Here is a 20,958-nt window from a genome sequence, read left to right as displayed (position 1 = left end):
TCTCATGCATAATCGCGGGCCACGAGTATTGTCTCCTTGGTAACATCTGGTAACACCTCCCCAGGACCCACAAGCTGATGATTGATGATGTGAAGCCTTCGGACGCTGGAGATTACACTTTTGTCCCTGATGGCTATGCACTTTCTCTATCTGCAAAACTCAACTTTCTGGGTAAGAGCAACACGTAAACGCAACTATGAAGCATTTGATGAGCTAAGCATATTTGAATAAGACTGATTCATATATTTTACCCCTCAGAAATCAAGATTGACTATGTTCCCAGACAAGGTAAGTGTTGTTTTTTTGTACAATATGTTTCTGAAATTGTATTCATCATCTTGCATGTATATGCTAGAGCTATGTGACGGTGCTGATACTCTGCATAGGTCCAATATTGAGCTAAAGTTGGATATTGGCACTAGGCAGGACACCTAGTGCCAATTGAGAGGGTTACTCATTTTTCTTCTTTTTTTTTTCTTTTTTACTCTACAACTTTAATGCTCTAACGCTGTAAAACCTGAATGGAAACCTTCACCCTGCTAACCAGAAAGTTTCTTACTTACTACTTAAATGTTGCAGTATTCAAAGTATAGGCATGTTTGAATGAATTAATGAATGTATTGGTCATAACCAAAGGGTAGTGTCAGAAGCTTCAGCTTATATAAGGCCCCCCCTTGTCACATTGTAAAACAAATCAAAAGTCATGCCTACATCTACCTACATACATACATACCTACATACATACCCACATACATACATACATACATACAGACATAAATACACAGCTACATACACCATTAAGGGTCAGTGCTTATATACATTACAATTGCCACCTTAAGGTAAATAATATCATAATTAATGATGACAACCATTATGGTAATGATGTTTATCATCATCAACATGATTATTCACCTTCGCACACAATAATATTACTCAATTTCTATACTTATCTAGTATCATGTCTTTGAACCCTTTTTTAAATTTAAAAACATTCCCAATATGTTTTAATTCCCTTGGCAATGCGTTCCATAACTTCACGCCACAGACAGAAATGCACCTGCTTTTCATTACTGTGTTACAGGTAGGTTGTTTCCAATTAAGGTCGCCTCTGAGGGCGTAACCCCCTTCTCTTTCTCTAAACATGGTTTGAATGTTGGGAGGAAGTAGATTATTTTGGGCTTTATACAGAACTAACGTAGTATTTAGGTTCACCAGGTCCATGAATTTCAGTGTGTTTGACTTAAGAAATAAAGAATTGTATGATAATTGAAGCCTACATTATTCACAATTCGTATAGCTTGTTTGCACTATGTGTCTTTAAAAAGATAGATAAAAAGATAGAAGTGCTGGTGCAAGTACCTGAAAAACTGCTCACAGGCACTGGAGTATACACATAGTAGCTTTATAGTTGAATCTCGGAAAACCAAAATCTTACTGAAACATTTCAGTGTCCAACCAATGTGCTTTCATAAGATAGCCCTCTGACAAAAACGGTAATTATACCTCGATAAGTTAGTTTGTTGACTTTTGTGTTTGAAAGGGTTAGTTTGGATTCACCAAAGTCACACATTAACAGAAACAAATGAACTGGCAGGCAGGCAGCAGTGGTAGACCAGCAACTCCATTGTCTTGCGAGTGAAAGTTATTGTTTTTGTCAAAGAGTGTTTTTTGGCTTTGAAGAAAGCATAGATGGGTAAAACGTCTGCCCAGAGCAGTACATTACTTAGTTTCCTGTCTGCTTCATTCAACCTGCTTCATACAACCCCACTTCAAAAAATTCCAAACTATCCCTTTAACACAAGATTTTTCAGCTGCTGCTTCTCCCTCCTCAAAATTGAGTAGTCTGCTCAGGAAATGCAAAACTCGGTGAAAAGATAAAGACAAAATATTGAACTGAGGCGCCTGAGGGTCACAACACACACAAAAAGTAACTTAAATTTTGGAAATGTTAGTAGCACATATTCACCATGTCAATGCTACATTTCATTTCAGTATTCTATCAAGTTTATAACATTTCTGATCAAATTTAACATGCTGGTTAATAGCACAGAATGTCATCTTCAAGAAGCTCTTCCCTCAAAACATGTTATGCTTCTCACCTGAATGACCTCTCTCTCTCCTCTCTCATAATGAAAGACCCTCCCAAAATACACCTGGACACCAGTAGCACCGGCAGCAAGAACACCATCACCGTGGTGGCTGGAAACAAAGTTCGCCTTGACGTTGAGATCACAGGAGAGCCTGCGCCCACTGTGTGCTGGATGAAAGGAGGCGAAGTGAGGAAGAATAGAAAGGATTCTCACCATTCACCTCATACACACTCAAACATACATCAGATACTCTCTACCTTTGTGCATGAATCAGAGTATTCGGGCCGTTAGTCACTGAACAGCACAAAGGAAGAATGAAACATGAACTAGAGTGGGAAGGTTGAATCACCTGTCACTGTGGCAGCTGTGCTGTTGTCATGGGACACCATTCTCTTCAACAATCCCCTCTGTTCTGTCCGTCTCTCTTGCTGTGTCCCGCCCTGTGGGGTAGGTGGTCTCTGAGGCCGAGGGAAGGGTCCGCGTGGAGACGAGGAAGACCCTGAGCAGCTTTGTAATTGAGGGGGCGGAGAAAGAGGACGAGGGCCGCTACTCCATCACTGTGACTAACCCTGCTGGAGAGGACAAGGTTGAACTCTTTGTCAGGATAGTGGGTCAGTGGCTTTTTTATCTCTTTTGCCTTTTTTCACCTTTTGCCTCATTTTTATTTTAATTGTTGCTCCTTTTCTATTTTTCATGGCTGACTGAGAGCTACAGGGCTTTGCTCAATTTGAAATTTCAAATTGGGTAGAAATTGGGTAGAATTGTCACAGTTGGTGCCATCTTTTAAAACCCTATATCATCAGAACTTTAGGTCCATACAGCGCTTTTGCATCTTGTAGCCAGTGTACTACAATTTGTGTATCCAAACTGCATGTATGAATATTTCAAGGCAGCCATTGTTTTTTCATTTATTTCAATTCACAAATAAACTTTTAGAGCCATCAAACGTGAGTTTGACAGTTTGCTTTTATTATGTTTTATAAAAGTTAGGTTATTGTGTTGCATTAATGCAGTTAAAAGTGAGAATGAGTTTTACACCAATAAAGGCAGACAAGATGTTAACTGTAAAGAATTTCATGCAAGTTTCAGGGTTCTACTCCAAACAAAAATGAATAGAAAGCACATAACTTAAAATAATACTGCATGCTTTGAAAAACTATACCTCAGAATGTGGTCAGCAGTAGTATACAAGTATAATGATTTACCATGTCAATCATTTTGGCACCACATTCTGGGTCTTCTGCATCTGCGCTCTCGGAGTCTCTGGAGTCATTGGAGCCGGGGAATGACTGTAACAGTATTAGTAGCAGTTCTTGAGCCTAGAATGTAGCTCAGGGCTTGTGCCCTTTTCTATCAATAAAAACAGATGCAATGTGAGGGAGGAGCTGGAGAAGGAGCTGATGGAGGAGGAGCCTGACTGTAACAACACTGTAGCAGCATCTAGTATAGTTGTGACATCACAACCGTACGGAAGTCCTGACGGCTCGTTTAAAGGGACAGTTTCTGAATATCGACTGGGTGCATGTCTTTGTGGATTGAGAGCTTTGATACTTTCACAGTATTTGTGGCACGTTGACCTGGTTTCTTATCAAAAATCTCACTTCTTGCAATATGGGGCCTCTAACTACAAAGTTACTTGGCAGGAAAGTGGATATGACCAGTGTTATGAAAGACATCATTTAATTAGGGTCAAAACAAAGCTAAGAAATAAAAGGTTTGAATACTGTTTAAATACAATACTTACTCTACTGCCCAAAAAAAACAATTCTGTCATACTCATGTTTCATCTTTCCTGTTTTTCCATTTCCAACTGTAATTTGCCTCTCCAGATGTGCCCAACCCTCCTGAGAATGTCAAGTGCACATCAGTTGGCGAGGACTCTGGCACCATCACATGGGACCCTCCGGCATTTGACGGTGGAGTTCCCATTAAAGGTACCCCTGAAACACACAACAGCTCAGTTCACATCTGATGTCTCCCTCCCTGGAGTTTAGAATCCACTCTGTTCATCAATTTGTCTACACTCTTCTAAAGAACACTGATATTTTAATGACTTCATTGTATGTTTATATCGCTTCCTCCAGGATACCTGATGGAGAGGAAGAAGGTTGGCTCATCTAGATGGACCAAGCTCAACTTTGATGTTTATGACTCCACCACATATGAGGCTAAGAAGATGATTGAAGGTGTACTTTATGAGATGAGAGTGTTTGCAGTCAACGGCATTGGCATCTCTCAGCCAAGTGCAAACTCAAAGCCCTTCATGCCCATTGGTGCGTTGTCATTTATCATTAGTAGAATGGTTAATTAACAGAGGCTTTTCACACAATGCTCATTTTAAGGCAGCTTAACCTACCTCCCATCCCATTTACACTGGGTATTAACGTATTAATTAGCTCCTGTCTCTCTCAGCCCCCACCAGTGAGCCCACTCGTCTCATGGTGGATGATGTGACAGACACTACCTGTGCACTCAAGTGGCGTCCTCCAGAGAGAATCGGAGCAGGCGGCATCGACGGTTACATCATTGAGTACTGCATAGAAGGAAGTAAATACATGCAAAAATGTTTGGCACTTTATACTAAGGCATTATAGAGAGTTTATAAGCTGTAAAAGTTAAATACATTGATTATTGATGATTTATAGACCTGTATATTATTATTATTATTATTATTATTATTATTATTATTATTATTATTATAGGACATCATTTGGGTTTCCAGGTTGTAAGAAAAATGCATTTGGTTGATGTTCATCCTCCTTCAGCGTCTTTACAGTTAGCTAACGAGGCAACGCCAGTTATGCTAAAGGGGGATACAGCAGCCAAATAAGTTTTTATAAACCTGGCAACCCAAAAGTAATTTTTACAAACGTCTTTGAACATTTGCTAAACCCTTCCCTGAACTAGCGACTGCCTAATCATAGCTCAGCAACCGTAACTTGGCACGGCAGATCTGTCAAGGACTTTGCATTTATAGAGTTTGCAGGGTGGTGTCTCTTTTTAGCCTATCCAAAACCCGAAACTACAAAAGAAAAAGTATACAATAGCAACCAAGCATTACTTTCATACCATTAAAGTTGCAATCTTTAAGATGTTTTGTTCTCTTTGGCAGCACCTATGGCAATAAGCAATAATTGCAGGTGTGTTTTTGGATCTCACTTCCAAGACACCCAAAGACTGGGAATGTCACCACAGACACCCAGTTCCTAATACTGCAAATGCAAGGGCTTTCATCAGTGGACCATAGGCTCAATAACCGTTGAGTTAGCTAATTTGGTGATAGATAGTGACTTAACAGACATTGTTTTAAACAAAACTCTTGAAGATTATTACTTTAACTAACATTAGTTTGTGTGGTTATAGGTTAGGTTAAAAAAAGTCACATTCACGAGTATATATCTACTGCGTAGTATTTCTCAGTCTTAGCAGGAAACTTAGTCTTTTCGTATTATATAATGCATGCCGTCATCATGTGTTTATTTAAGACCCCCAAAAAATTCTAATTTCAAAGCGAGTCAAAGTCAGTAAAAAGTCAGCCATAGATAGTGTTTTCAAACAATTCTTGGAGCTAACATTAGCCTAATTAGCTACCTTGCTTGAAGCTTGTTTAAAATTACTTTGAATTCTGAGTGCTAATTCAGTTATTACCATTGACATATATAAAAGGTTATTACTCAAAACAGCATAATATGCTGTGAGAGAATGGAAAGCTCGACAGTCGTAGCAACAGTAACTAAGGGGGGCGGGACTTAGCGAATGGTCAATTAGTGAACAATAGGCCTATTTACACCTGATTCCTGATTCTCAACATTATCCTGAGATCTTTGGATCGTTTTTGCTTTTCTGATCTGTTCCTTCTCTTCTTCTGCTGTGACTCCTTCCTCAGGTGATCAGTGGGTGCAAGCTAACGAGGAACCAGTGGGAAAGAACCAGTACAGGGTGAAGGGTCTCCCAGTAGGGGAGAAGATGCTGTTCAGAGTGGTGGCTGTCAACATTGCTGGGCGCAGCCCCCCCGCTACTCTCACCCAGGCCGTCACTATCAGAGAGATCATGGGTCAGAGATGTTTGTCACCTGTCATTTTTAACAGAAATGCATATTTAAAAATTGCTTTTGTTGGAAGACATTGTAAATATCCAAATATGATAAAGCTGTAACAGAAACCCAGCATTGGTACCACTGTTAAAGAACAATACTGCTTGGTGGAAAAAAACACAATTTAATTATCAAGCTTCACATTGGGTCTTAGCTGTTGTAATATTAATGTAAACCTCATGAAACCTTAAGTACGTACAGTCCCCCACCTCCCGCTCAAATTCTATTTATCTTTTCCTTCTCTGTTTCTCATGTGTCCACCACCCAGAGAATCCGAAGATCCGCCTGCCTCGTTCTCTGAGGACCAAACTCGTCACGTTTGTGGGCGAGAAAGTGAATTTGGTCATCCCCTTCCAGGTTAGTCTGAGTCTGGCCAAGCTCCGGCTTTTCCCATTTTATTTTAGAGTATATTCACTAGATTCGTAAAAGCAGAGTAAAACCAGTTCCGCCAAGAGTGAACAAAACAAGGTGCTTAAAGATTACTGCTTCCACATCGAACTTGGAAATGGATATATTTGACTCTGAAGCATTTAAAATTAACTCTTAAGTTTGGGCCCCTGGGCACATACTGTATACATGCAAAAGACCCCACCACCTTTACAACATAAGAGCAAGACAAATACTTTGTGGTGGTTTTGGATCAGTGTATCTTTTTTTGTTTGATTTTCATTTTAAAATACTAAATCTTAAAATTGAAATACAAGGTGTTTTTTCCTTTTCATGGTCAAAAGGGGATGAGAGATATTTAAAATATTCTTTGATTTTAATTTTCTATTTCATATTACAAAAATAAAATCACTAGAAAACAGAAATGAAAAAAGGCAGTTTTTTAAAAATATTCTGAGACCGGATGTTGTCATTTCCAAGGCTTGATGATCAAACTTGATGTGACCATTGACTGTATGGACTCATCTGACACCATGCTGAAGTTAGCTTCTGATTCACAGCATCTGATTCTGCAGTTAAGGGAAACTTGTAGCCCAACTTCCTGAGCGACTAAACCTCAGTTTTTTTGCACCTCTTTACATAAATATACATAAATATGGCTATAAAATACATCCTGAAATGAATAAATGAGGCAATACATATAAAGATATGAATTAGTCAATATAGTTCAATAGCCTAAATACATATGTTTTACTTTTATTTATTTCAGGGGACTTTATTTTATATGTAATGTTACACATTTATTTCCCTATTTGCACGTTCGATTTAAATTTAGTTTGGTTATCTTACAGACTCAGACTAAAAGCAACTAGCTAGCCTCCCTGGCATAGCACATCAAATCATATCACTATCTGCCTAAGGAAATAAAACCTTAATTCGTCTGATACCGAGCTAATGTAAGCTAGTCACAACCAATGGTCACAACGGGCTGATGGCTAGCTGCTAGCTAGGTGCTACTTGAAGAAAACAGCAGCAGCTAATATTAGACCCAGCACCAGAGATCTGATCCCCGTGATCTGATCCCGAACCGCCTGTGTTGTAATACAAGAGATTATTGTCTTAATGTAAATAATTAACTGGGGAAGTTTAATGGAGATATCTGTTAGTTCAAATATTTTCCCTATTCTTTAACATAGGCTGCAATGGGATTTCTTAGGACTTTTTTTGTTATAGAGGAGACTTTTATGAGACTAAATCAGTTGAAAGAGTTGCTGTTGCAATTTGTGTGGGGTCATGTTGCATAATGCCGGTACTAAGAGACGGAGAGTTGGAGGGAGGCAGGGAGAGGGAAATAAATAAATGGGACATTTTGAAATAAAAGTCCGCTCAAGCATCATCAGAGTAGGGTTCCAAAGCATAGACTGTAAATATTAATATTAACAGTCTATGTTCCAAAGTCATTTTAGCCTGTGCTGAAAGCAACACTGGTACACTGGCGCTGTTGCCTTGGAAATGACAACATCCGGTCTCTGAATATGAAAAAACAGGCCTTTTTTCGTTTCTATTTTCGAGTGATTTTATTTTTTGTTATATGAAATAGAAAATGAATATCAAAGCATATTTTTAAATATCTCTCATCCCCTTTTGACCATGAAAAGGAAAAAACGCCTTGTATTTCAATTTCAAATTTTGTATTTTAAAACGAAAATCAAACAACCATTAGTTTTTATTACCTCTTTATGAACTGAAAATCGAATGAGCAAAAGATACACTGACCGTTTTGCCTCTTTTTTCGTTGTTGTTTTGCATCTCTCTTTGTGTCTCTTTGTAGTAATGTTGTGTCCTTTTGGGTTGTTTATTGTCTCTATGTAGACATTTGTGTCTTTTTGAGGTCAATTTGGGTCTCTTTGCTCATTTTGTGTCTCTTTGTAGTCGTTTTGTGTCTCTTTGTGGTCATTTTGTGTCTCTTTGTGGTCATTTTGCATCTCTTCATGGTCCAAAGGTGTCTCTTCGAGTGACATTTTGCAGGTGAAGGCCAGGGGGCCCCCTGACATTTTGGGCCCCAGGGCTTGTGCTTGGTAGGCCTGTTCTATAATCCATCCATGTTAACTTTGTCTGTATAACATGTCCAAATGCACTTTGCTAGTAAATTTTTTTGATAGGTGAAGTAAGCAAATTCATGCCTAAGATTTACCCCATAGCTGCTTTTTCTTCTTCTTGTGAAATGCAAATCAGATCTGTAAACTTTGCAGACACAGAGAGAGCAGGAGCTCAAAGGGCACAGGGAGCATTACAGCACTTGACAGGAAATACAACATTTGACAGGACCCTGAAAATAATGGCATTGGTAAAAAGAAGCTAACCATACAGTAAGGGGAAGCCATTGTTACAAATAAAAACAGACAAGAAAAACATGATGTTCTCCTGCGAGAAAAGAGCACCCACAGCTCTGTCATCTTATCCAAGAGCTGGACGGAGTCTGTTTCAATGGCTGTTTTCACACATAGGAATATTTGGTATAACTAAAGCTGAGACATGTTTACCCAGAATAGGATGCCCCAAAATATTTCACGCCCAAAACATGAAAGAAATGTTCCGTCGCAAATAACTAAAAAACACATTTCAACATATTCAGAATGGTGCTCTGCAGAGATCGACTTGCATGGTACCTTGATAATCACAAGCCAACTGACAGTTATAAACTTATTGCACCAAGTTATTCTGTTATTTCACAGATTCTTTTTCTTTTTTTCTCTCTCCACGGAATGTGTCTCGCAGTACTTTATTTTGATTCCCTTCCATTACTCTCACTGCAGGGTAAACCGCGCCCTGTGGTGACCTGGTTCAAAGATGGTGTTCTCCTGGAAGACAATACAGTGGGAACTCGTACCAGTGAAGTGGACACCATCATCTTCATCCGCTCAGCAGAGAGAACCCACTCCGGAAAGTACACGCTGTCCGTTCAGATTGAGAACATGTCGGACAGCGCTGACATTTACATCCAGGTTGTAGGTCAGTCCCATCATGGCACCAACACCTCTCAGCTTCACCTAGACAAGCGTACACTCCTGCCGCATGTTCTCGGTTAATACTTCACAAGGTACACAGTTAATAACCTGTTTGGAAGGGGGTGATGGCTTGAGCCCAAATCTGTGACATGTCAAGAGTTTTTTTCCTTCAAATTTGATGATAATTCCTAATTTCATACTCCCAGGGATCTGTAACCCAAAGTAGCAAATCATCAAAGCGCTGATTCCTCTCTCTCTCTCTCCCTCCCGTATAATCCTGGCTCCTGCACTGCCACTGTGGCCGCCAGCTCATTCCTCATCTTACAGCTCGTCTCCCCGGGTCAGGGTGCCGGGTGGATTATTTGGCGGGGCTCCGCTGGGATTATTTGCGTGTAGACCGGGATTAGGTTTGGATTTTGAGGGCTACTCTGTCACTTCCTCTGCTGAGAAGGTTGAGCTAATGAGAGGCTGCAGCTCCTCTGATCAGCACCCTCTCGGCTGATTTGTCACCACACTGTTACAGCAGGAGACAGAACAGGAAGGATTAACGGGCAAAAACAGTAGCGCTGCTCCCTGTTTTTGCTGTACTCCACAGAGGAGAGCACGCAGAGCAAGATTAATGACAAATACATTACTATGTTGTACAGTATTTCTGTACAGCGCTGTGTATAGTGCAGGCCACACAGAAAGATTGATGATAAGCACACTGCATTCTTCTGCTCTGTAATACAGGCAGGCAAAGCATACTATTTATTTCTTCAGTTTGTCAGTTCTATGCCAACACAGTTTTTCCAGTAATGTATGCATCTCCTCCTTTCCTTGAACCTTTGTCTTTTGCTGTGCTAATTTGTCAATCTTTGCCAAATCTCTACCGCTGCGAATGTTGATTCTCTCTGTGACACTTTCCTGCGCCAGTTTATTAATCTACATCTCTCTCTTTCTCTCTTTCTCTCTCTCTCTCTCTCTCTCTCTCTCTCTCTCTCTCTCTCTCTCTCTCTCTCTCTCTCTCTCTCTCTAAAAGCTTGCCTACATGTCTACCCAGGCAGTTATATCAACCAGCTATATAACAAAATCCTCCCACTCTATCTCTGTCTCCTCTCACAAACCCACCAGAAAAGCCCGGTCCTCCAATTGCTGTGCGTGTCACAGAAGTCTGGGGTTTCAATGCTGCGCTGGAGTGGAAGCCACCCAAAGACGACGGCAACTGCGACATTATCGGCTACACTATTCAGAAGGCAGACATGAAGACTAAGGTTTGCGTGGTGGGAGAGAACTGTCTAGGAGTGTACGGAAAGGTTTCAGGGATATAACTCCCTGGCAGCCATGTTGGAGGTCTGCAACTCTTGAGCAATAATGGCTGTAAAGGAAATTGCGTCAGTAAATTATTCTTAGGTCAAGATCTGCTTGATTAGCACTGACCAAATACAAGGGCTGTCACAGTTCGAACAAAGTTAAACAAACACAAAATGAAGTTGAATGATTTTGGATGCAATCCACGTAGCCTAATTCTTAACTCTTTGTAGAATTAACAACGTTATGTACAAGATAACGGTACAGTAAGGCAGTTCCATTTTACATTTAAATCAGCAAACAGCTCTATCCATTATTTTGCCATTTTTGGTGTCAAATCCAAAATGCCTCCTCACATTGTCAGACAATCAGATGTTTGGTGCAACGATTATCTGCTTAGCATGGTTTGAAGTTTTCTACATTTTGCACTAATGAGAGAACAATAGCGCAGGTTAGTGATAGGACAACAGGGCATGCACTAGGTCAGGCGGACAGGCTTTTTTTGCTTACCTAAATTAGTGTGAAGCTGCCTATCGAGTTAACAGTGACGTAAGCAGGTTTGTTCCAGTTAAAGTTGCAATCTGTAACTTTAGACATTAAGGCCTAGCTGTAAATGGGTAGCTTTTTCTAAGTCTTTTGGCCTTTCGTCCACATGCAAACTGCGTTTCAGGTCACTGAAAACTGATCTTTTGGAAAAAAAATCTGGCCAGGGTGTTGTTGTGTAGACAGGGAAAAACAGAGTTTTGGGCTTGTGAGGTCAGAGTGTGCGCCGTGAGCGCCTTTGTATGGCGTCACAAATAAGGCAATATTTCGTGCAATGGCAGACATGGCCAAAATAGTGCTGGTTCTAACCGCTGACAGGACTTTTAACATGTTTACACATAAATGTACAGTTACTCTTCCACTATATTGAGAGGAGAGACCGATACGCCATTGCAGCCAGGTAGCCTTCTGATAATAGCTTTTTTGTAGGATCTGATTGGCCAACATGACAATATCTGGGTTAGTGTTGGTTTTGCACCTAATTTTTATTGATGTGAAGACACAAATGGCAGGTCCCACCTGAGTATAAACACCATGTTTTTGTGACACAGATTTGTGAAGTGTTTTGGAGTAGAAAGCGAAACAAGATTGTTAACAGGAGCCACTTTCAAGATTGCTATTTCCCAACATCAATAAGCGTCCAGTGGACCTTCGCGATGGGTGTAGGCATGGCTGCTGGGAGATTTGTCACTGTAAAGCCTCACGGTACTGTCATGGTCATTATGTTGTATGAATCGACAGGAAGGTGGACCAGAAGAACATGGATGCTGGGGATAGCAGATTCTTCACCTTATATAGATCTCAACCTCGGCTATAAGCCTCTTTGAACCTCTGCTTCTCCTCTCTCCCTCTGTCTCTCTATCTCTGTCTCTCCCTATGTCTCTTTCTCTGTCTCTCTCTCTGTTTCTCCCTCTGTCTCTCTATCTCTGTCTCTCCCTATGTCTCTCCCTCTGTCTCTCTCACATCAGGATTGGTTCACGGTCTATGAGCACAACCGCAGGCCCAGCTGCACTGTGTCTGACCTGGTCATGGGGAACGAGTATTTCTTTCGAGTGTTCAGCGAAAACATCTGTGGCCTCAGCGACGAGGCTGGCATCAGCAAAAACACCGCACTCATTACCAAAACAGGTAATGTAATCCCTGCAGAGCAGCACACTCTGTAACGTAAGGGTATCGCTTTTGATGCCAAGGAACATGTAGTGCATGCTGAACTGTAAGCTACACTGTATTCAGTTAAAACATAAAGTCAACATTATGGCATGTAATGAGCACAATGCTAAAAAGAAAAAGGTATGGTGGTTACTATTACCCATGCAAATATCTGTAATAATGATTTTTATTTATAGAACACAACATTAACATTAGAACTATTCTTTTTTTGGATTGTATTAATTACTTAATGAAAATGAATTCACACTGATCATATTAAACAAAAATATTAAATAACATTTAATACTGGCCGTGGATTATGAAAGCAACTAGGCTGGGAAATCAACACCTGCCACCAGCCAAATGCTGCTACTGTTGTTGTGTTGTTGCCTTTGCTTACTCTACCAGAAAATGTGGCAGCCAACCAGCCAATCTCTTTTGTGTTCCAAGCACTAGTCTGTCCTGTAAAATTGTGAGGATTGTTGATTATAGTACCCACCTGACATCACGATGACACAAAAGTCTGTTTCCTGTCTCAATAATTCAAGTGGTAATCTACTAATTGAAACAATTTGCTAGTTTAGCAGCCTGTATGGATATGAAAGGCAAAACAATCCCTAAGCAGCTGAAAGACACAACAGTTGATCTCTGTTGAAGCGATTCAGTCGATGTTTTACATAATCCTGGAACAGATGTGACTTTAAAAGTGTGACACGAACCTAGTTTGTAAAAAGCATAAAAATGTAAAAAAAAAGAAAAAAAAAAAAGATGTCCATCAAAACATGTCAGAAATCTGTTCGTCAGGACAGCATGATTTATTCACCACAAATGTTTTTGGCTATTTGGCCTTCATCAGGGTGATGTCTGAGGTTATTTTAGGTGTCCTTTTATATTGTCTATTGATCAGTGATGTGACTGATTAGGGATAGACCGATTATCGTCCCTGGCCAATTATCGGGCAGTTTTTTGGCAGTTTGCAGATTATCTGTATTGCCGTTTTATTTGCCTGATAAATAAATCAAGTTATTGAATTAAAAAGTGCGCTACTTTGGCTTGGCTACAGCTCTGTGTCTGTCCCTCTGGTTCGGTTTCACTCACCACTGAGTCTGGCTTAATGTCCCGCCCACAACACTATCTGACTATCATTTACTGTGTATTATGTTGAAAGTTTCTCATTTATTAAATACTTGCTTAAAGCATTTAAACAAAGTTTTGTGTTGGAGATTGTAACATTTCAAAATCTTGATATTGATTTAAAGATTGTCATTTTCACGGTAAATGCATATCGGTTCCAAATATCGGTTATCGGTTTCATTAACTACTAATAATCGGTATCGGCAGTATTGGTCGATCCCTACTGATAATCATCAAAGATAGCAAGCATACAAAACAACATAATCAACATGGTTTTCTTCTTCTAAAATACTTGATGTGACGATCCCTGCTGTGTCTGGCTCTTCACCTGTCTCTGTCTCTGCAGAACACCGGAGTGTGCCCATGCTATGGGCAGCTCTGGGCTCTGCTTGTGGCTGGTTGCTGCTGGGTCTGTTCTAGTTTCGTTGGTTTCCTTTTTGGTTTGTTTATGTATTTTAGTTTATCTATATGTGTTGCTTGCACTGTTCACTCACGCACACACACATAATCCCTCATGCGCACTTACAATACTGACAACCACACTCCACACCTTAATAATCCTTTGATTTGGTCTAATTCGGTTTGATTTGAGTTAATAAAGTACATTTTTGGTTAAACTTTGTCATGGCGTGTCTCCTCTTTGTCACATGCTTTGAGCCGGTTTGTGACAAGTGGGGGCTCATCAGGGAATTGAACCCGGGACCTCTCGCAAACCCTCATTTACCATTACTCTTAGTGGTTACACAAATGTACAAGATTGTGAATATTTCAATTCAATTCAATTCAATTTTATTTATAGTATCAAATCATAACATAGGTTATCTCGAGACACTTTACAGATAGAGTAGGTCTAGACCACACTCTATAATTTACAAAGCCCCAACAATTACAATAAGTCCCTCAAGAGCAAGCAGTGCGACAGTGGCAAATATAAATACATAACCATCTTTTCAGAATATGCTCAAACAAGTACAATCTTTCATCTTAACCCATCAATGAGTAAAAAGGTTGAACATACATTTTTTAAAACCAGGCAACAAATTTTGTAATCTTCCAACCTCACACACCTCATATAAGGAAACCAGAAACTACCCTAATGAAGGCAAGACAACTGAGAATGTTTGGTGAATATAGCATGCTGTACTGAACAAGAGTTTTCATTTTAATAGACTTGAAGCTCACACTGTTCTGCACCTTTACAGCGAGGTGTACATGCATTTTTTTTAAAGTAAGAAATACATTGAGACGTGTAACACTTCTCCACCTGTCCAGGTTTGGACTACAAGCCTCCACCCTTCAGGGAGATGGATGTGAACCGTTCCCCAAAGTTCACAGCGCCCCTGGTGGACAGATGTGTGGTTGCAGGTTACGCCACAGCCATCAGCTGCGCTGTCCGTGGCTACCCCAAGGTATTTACATCTTTACAGTTACCCAGTGTGCGTCAGTGAAACTATATTTATTTTTTATTATTTAATAATCAGCTTGAAGATTATTTTAGCTGAACTTCAGCTGCAGGACCACACCCCAAACACTCCTCTTCTAATTCAGTCTCAGAGTTGTTTCTGCAACAAACTTAAGCTACGACCAATAATTAGTACTGAAATATTTCAAGACTTTGACTCACCTCCTTTAGCCAATCGTCTCCCCAACTGCAGCACATCCACTTCACCATTCCTCCACAACCTCCACAAGAACACTGTTTTAATTAGCAATACTGGTTGCCAGTTACTCATTTGGCTAGTCTACCTTATCTCAAAAAAAGTATGCCAGGTTTTCGGGCAATCCCAATATCCTCCAACCACCCACTTTGCAATGCCCGTTCTTAGTTACGTTGCTGCCCATACCTCCCACCAACTTTCCAGTCAGTTTTACAGCCCTAGAACGCCAGTTTCCAGCCTACACAGACAGTTTTGGCAGGAAATGCTTCAGCCATAGCTAAAACCTAATCCTTTATCATCATTGCCCCCCCATCTCTAGCTAGCCCATTTTTGCAGCATGAACTGTCTATACTCAAGACACCTTTCTCTCTTTCTTGTCTGCATACATCAATGTTTCTGCTGACTTCTTTGGTCCCCTCTGGCATTCTGAGTTTACATCTAATGTATATCCCAAGCCTACCAGCTGTTCATGTACTCTGGCTTTGAAGACCTGTGCCTCAAGAAGGCTTTTTGTTGGTCTGCAGAGTACGAATCCAATGGTAGACCCTTCCCGAAGCTTTCCCCACTCTGCGGCCGCCATCCAGCTCCACCATTCCCCCGTGGCATTCACTACTCATATGTTTTATATTCAATTAACTCTTCATTTGAATATCAGTAGATGGTGTGGTCTTTGCTTTTGAATCAGTGGTTAAGCCTTAAGATTGGAGTTAATTTCTGCCAAAGTGAGTCTAATTATTTATTTGTCCGTTTGTTTATTCGTTATCAAGAAAAACAAAAAAGGATTTTGGTGGCAAGTTTGTCCATCGGACATGGAATAAGCCAGAAGCTGTTGTTGCAGATCCAAGAAAGTTTTAAAAGATCTCTCTGAACGCTCTGATATATGACATTTTCCCAGAAAGATCTCCCCTTTTACTTGCATGAATGAAAAAAACTGCTTATCAATAAGTGTATTTTTTGTACTATATTTGTAATAAGGATGTATTTCTGTTCAAATATAGGCAATGGGTAAAGTACACATATTTGGACTTTGGTCATTTAGTGTAGAAACATGCAGAATATAGGCAGTGTCCCTACTGTACCTGCTACTGTATCTATCTGTGAGGAAATTATACATTACAGCGCTGCAGCACTACCCATCCAGCTTACACTTTACCTGTGTTGGCCCCTGATAGCTTTGCTGCAAGGGTGTACCACAGATGTCATGTTTTGTGTTTTTAGAGGGAGTTTTTGAGTGTCAAACAGTGAATGTAGAACAGTCAGAGAGGATTTTGATGCCTTTGCAGCACGAGTGTATTTTTATGTCTGAAGCTAGAACAAGAGGTGGAGCAGAAAGATCTTTGAACACACTTTTTTTTTTTTTATCCCTCCGAATCGGCAAAGATTTGTTAAGCCGAAATGATGACCTAATTTCACCTCTCCCTTTTCCCTCTGCTCTCCCCCCCTCCCAACGTGCCTCGCTCTGTTTATACGCTCCCTCCTCCTCTCCTCTCCTCCATCCCACCAAATTCTCCTCCTCCTCCAACACACTGTGCTTCAGCCAAAGATCATTTGGATGAAGAACAATATGATCATCCGTGAAGACCCCAAGTTCCTGATGCAGAACAACCAGGGCGTGTTGACTCTGAATATCCGCAAGCCAAGCACATTTGACGGGGGCAGATACTCCTGCAGGGCCATCAATGATCTTGGGCAAGACGAGGTGGAGTGCAAGCTGGAGGTTCGAGGTATGCTGAACTTCACTTCCATAGAATGCCATAGTTTCAGAGTAGGGAGTGAACATGTCCTGGGTCAGGGCCAGTCTTCAATAAAGCTCTGCATGACAAATCTCCATCTCCCCAACCCCCTTTCGACTGATCTCTACTCGAGAAACTTCAGTTAAAATTTGAGCCGCTTGCGCTAAAAATAAAACCACCTTATTGTATTTGTCATAAAGTCTCAGAGCCACAGAAGACTGAGTGCTGTAGTTTCTTTAAACAGGATGATCTACTGGCCTCTCATGCTGATTTAAATTTCTCTTTTTCTCCCCAGTTGTACAAGAGAAAGGAGTGGAGGCGAAGAAATGAGCGACAGCACGAAACAGCAGAGGATACAGTCGAACACGAATAGTAATGGATTATGTATAATGGGATAGTCATGAATAAATATGATTAGAATAGATCACTGGTGAGGCTTTAAAGAAATATCCCCCCCCCCCTTCCTCCTATATGCTTGCCTCTCAACGCTGCTATGACGAATGCCACAGTAATATGCCATAAATTCTTACAGCAAGCTGCCACCTTGTCACATCCTGACTGAGAGAAGCTACTAGTAGTGTAGTAGCAGTGCCCCGCTGTGACCACACACAGATGGATCCTTCTTATCTGTGAAGTGGACCTGTCACTGAACACACTTATAAAACAGCCTTTCATCCATTACGGCTCCCTGTGTTGTCTGTTTTGTGTCCGGGACGTTTTTATAGGTTGGGATGAATTTATGATTGGGATGCATAGCACTGAAACCTCTGCAGTGTGACTGACACAGCTGCACACCCCTGTGCAAGGTGTGTGATTAAAGGGTTTCTGATACACAGGTATAGACCTGCTGCGTCCTTTACGTGTGCGCACACGCGCACACACGCACACACACACACACACATACCGAGGGCGCCCATTGTAACTCACAGACACACTCTCCCTGTCTTCACCCATTCCCACATGCTCTCATACATTCCTCATGACATGACCTATAGTGGTAGGCCTTTACACATACATGGCTTACACTCATGCACATGCAAATACAAACACACACTCCGAATCAGGGTCTCATTAGCATCACACACTAGAGACTAATTAATGCACCCATCAACACTGCCCTAATTAGCTCTCCCACGTCATTACTGAGCAAACGAATTACCGCTAATTTACACACCCGCAAAACAAACACAGCACCGTCTCTGCTGGGAGAGTCCGACGCGGCTCGCCTCGCACACCAAATTAAAGCCTCACCGATGTGCTGCAACCCAGACCGGCGTCCCAAGTGACCCTGCCGTTCCTTACACCCACACCCCCTATAACCCAAGATGAAGTTGAGATTGAACGCACCAGATGTTTGTGGAGTTATATTGAGTTATGTGCAGAATAAATACGTCACCCTCCTCTGGAGACGTGAGGGACTTTACTCTCCAGGCCTGTCCCACCACTGTCTGCATCAGGTCCTGGTCTCCTGTCTCTCCAGCAGAGGGGGTAAGAGAACAGAGACAAAGACCACGACTGCCCATCATTAGGGTCTGGTGGTGTAATCGTGAGTGGCAGGTTATAAAGAACTATTATATTAACCAATGCATCTCTGACTGAAGCTCCAAACCTGACTGCTTCCAAAATATGCTAGCCTGATCCTGACTCTTTGCACTCACTTCAAACATTCAGCACTTCTGAGTCCAATAGATTGCTTTTCCTCCTTTACATTGCAGCATGTTGTTAAAGATGAGTTGAAATAGGGTGAGGGCATAAATGTCCAGATAAAGCAGGGAGAATCCTCCAGATACCTAAAAGTAGGCCACGATTGGTTGCACAGTAGACCTGCGGTGCAGCACAAATCTTAAATGTTGAACCCTGTGAAGCAGTAAATGACTCTGCAAGCGTGTGTGTGGCTGTGTGGATTATGTGTGGTGTTGATATAATCTTATTGTCAGTTAACCTGAGACACAGCGTGGCGTGTTACTCTTCTGATTGACACATGAAAGCGGCGCTGAAGATACACCGCATGCTACTTTGCATGGAAGTTTGGGGAAAAACAGATTCTTCAGAAAAACAGCATGTAACCTTGATACTCCACCTGAGCTTTACCCCCTGTTCCCTCTCTCAAAAGTGATGTTCAGTTGCTAAGCAATCAAACTAATTGTATCTACTGGCATCATCCGCGAGCCTTATGAAACTTTCAAAACATGAGGTGAAGGTTTACAATGCTAGTCAGTGATTGTGTGTGCCTCCCAACCTTCTCACACACAAAGCTTTAAGTAGTAAGCATTTTGTTTTTTGTTTTCCCTGTGACACACCTTAAGGCTCTTTAAGTTTGTGATGTCTGAATGAATAATTAATGAGGAAGCGTGGCAGCCCAGGAGTAAACCATCAGCTTCTCCTTGCACACTGTATCTGCTCTGCTGTCTTTCCAATATTAGAACAGGCCTGCCTCAGATGAAGACGAGACAAAAGAGAGTGACAAGACATGTCTTACCACCGGGCGAGAGGGAGACAAAGGCACAGACCTCCTGAAACAGTAGGATGGAGGGAACTATAATTATGCTAGTAATTATACATGAAATCACAGACTTGGAGTGAGAAAGGAAGAGAGAGACAGAGAGAGAGAGAGAGAGAGAGAGAGAGTAAGAGAGGAAGAGCACTGGAGGGAAAGAGCCTTGCAGTGAGTCTCAGCCATGTAATTACAGTATAAGAACTAAATGAAACAGAGGGAGAACACACACATATCATATAGAACCATCCACTTGTTTTCTCTGCAACGCACACAATGTCTGTCCACCTCCCTTTTAAGCAACATCCTGACCATCATACTGTATCTTTTACGCACATAGGCATTCTGTCTTCATTTTGTTGCTTTTTGTGTGTGTGTGGTTGCCGTTGTATGCTTTATTGAATACCAGTGTGACTTATACCCTGTGTCATCGTGTTCATTGATTAAAGAGCCCAAACCCTCCCGGAGCTCATGACCCATATAATGAGCACAATGTATCTAGGGGGTGGAGGCGTTAAAGGACAGAGCTGCCCTCACATTTCACAGTAATGACAACTTCATGACTGCATGTGGCTGACAGAAACAGACAGCTTTGTCTACACTGAGGGCGACTCTGTGATGTTGAGCTTCTGTCTGGGAACATCCTCCAAAGTGAAAACATTTTGTCTGGGTCTCTTTTTTTTAACACGGAGCTGGTAAGGGTCACAGGTAGGGCTGCACGATACGAGGAAAATATGCGATACGCGATAATGTTGTTGAATATCGCGATAACGATATTACTTGCGATAAAGTAACAGATATTAAAATGTACTCAGTTCTGCATTTCTGCTGCTTTCAGTATTCTTCTACAATAGAACAAGTCGCTTGTTGAATTTAAAACAAATAAAAGGAAATCATTTCTAACATTCTTTTATTGAACAAATTGAACATTGAATTGACAATAACAGGCACCGCTAAAAAAGAATGACAGTTACACTTTAAAGTTTTTCTACTGATATTTTCTTTCAACTAACCCAAAAAAATCTCATAGTGTCTAGTGCGATATGTCGCAACCTTTCGCGATATCTATATTGCGGCAGTTGATATCGCGATGACGATAAAAAAACGATATATATTGTGCAGCCCTAACAAAGTGTGTGTTTATTCATTTTATGTAGATTCCATACAGTAGATACTCATGACAGACTTTTTGGTACAAAAAAAAAAAAAGCTGGAGCCGCATTAACATGACATTTTCATGATTTTCCGCAATAAAACAAAGCAAGTGTTTTGCAACTAAATCAAAACCAAGTAGAGAACTCAGGTTTGTTTTGACACTGTTTTCCATCATTCTTTTTAGTATATCAAACATTTTCCTTCCACTTAACATGTTCCAGGTC

General features: G+C 40.9%; 1 protein-coding gene across 7 annotated transcripts in view; it reads left to right on the top strand.

The window, feature by feature from the left end:
* The window catches only part of mybpc2a (myosin binding protein Ca), a 57,192-nt gene extending 39,426 nt beyond the window's left edge, over window positions 1-17,766 (top strand). For all 7 annotated transcript variants that reach the window (XM_039825471.1, XM_039825476.1, XM_039825475.1 and 4 more), the window contains 15 exons: window positions 65-171; window positions 259-288; window positions 2,137-2,276; window positions 2,542-2,701; window positions 3,920-4,024; window positions 4,175-4,363; window positions 4,503-4,637; window positions 5,977-6,144; window positions 6,452-6,540; window positions 9,387-9,582; window positions 10,692-10,831; window positions 12,380-12,539; window positions 14,967-15,103; window positions 16,890-17,076; window positions 17,381-17,766. In XM_039825471.1, coding sequence (XP_039681405.1) covers window positions 65-171; window positions 259-288; window positions 2,137-2,276; window positions 2,542-2,701; window positions 3,920-4,024; window positions 4,175-4,363; window positions 4,503-4,637; window positions 5,977-6,144; window positions 6,452-6,540; window positions 9,387-9,582; window positions 10,692-10,831; window positions 12,380-12,539; window positions 14,967-15,103; window positions 16,890-17,076; window positions 17,381-17,415 — 1,978 coding nt within the window. In that variant the 3' untranslated portion in view covers window positions 17,416-17,766. The remainder of the gene's footprint in view (window positions 1-64; window positions 172-258; window positions 289-2,136; window positions 2,277-2,541; window positions 2,702-3,919; window positions 4,025-4,174; window positions 4,364-4,502; window positions 4,638-5,976; window positions 6,145-6,451; window positions 6,541-9,386; window positions 9,583-10,691; window positions 10,832-12,379; window positions 12,540-14,966; window positions 15,104-16,889; window positions 17,077-17,380) is intronic.
* The last annotated feature ends 3,192 nt before the right edge of the window (window positions 17,767-20,958 follow it).

The sequence above is a fragment of the Perca fluviatilis genome, chromosome 15, assembly GCF_010015445.1.
Source record: "Perca fluviatilis chromosome 15, GENO_Pfluv_1.0, whole genome shotgun sequence".
Classification (NCBI taxonomy): domain Eukaryota; kingdom Metazoa; phylum Chordata; class Actinopteri; order Perciformes; family Percidae; genus Perca; species Perca fluviatilis.
Note: the sequence above shows the minus strand (reverse complement) of the source record. Positions and strands in the feature narration are given on the sequence as shown.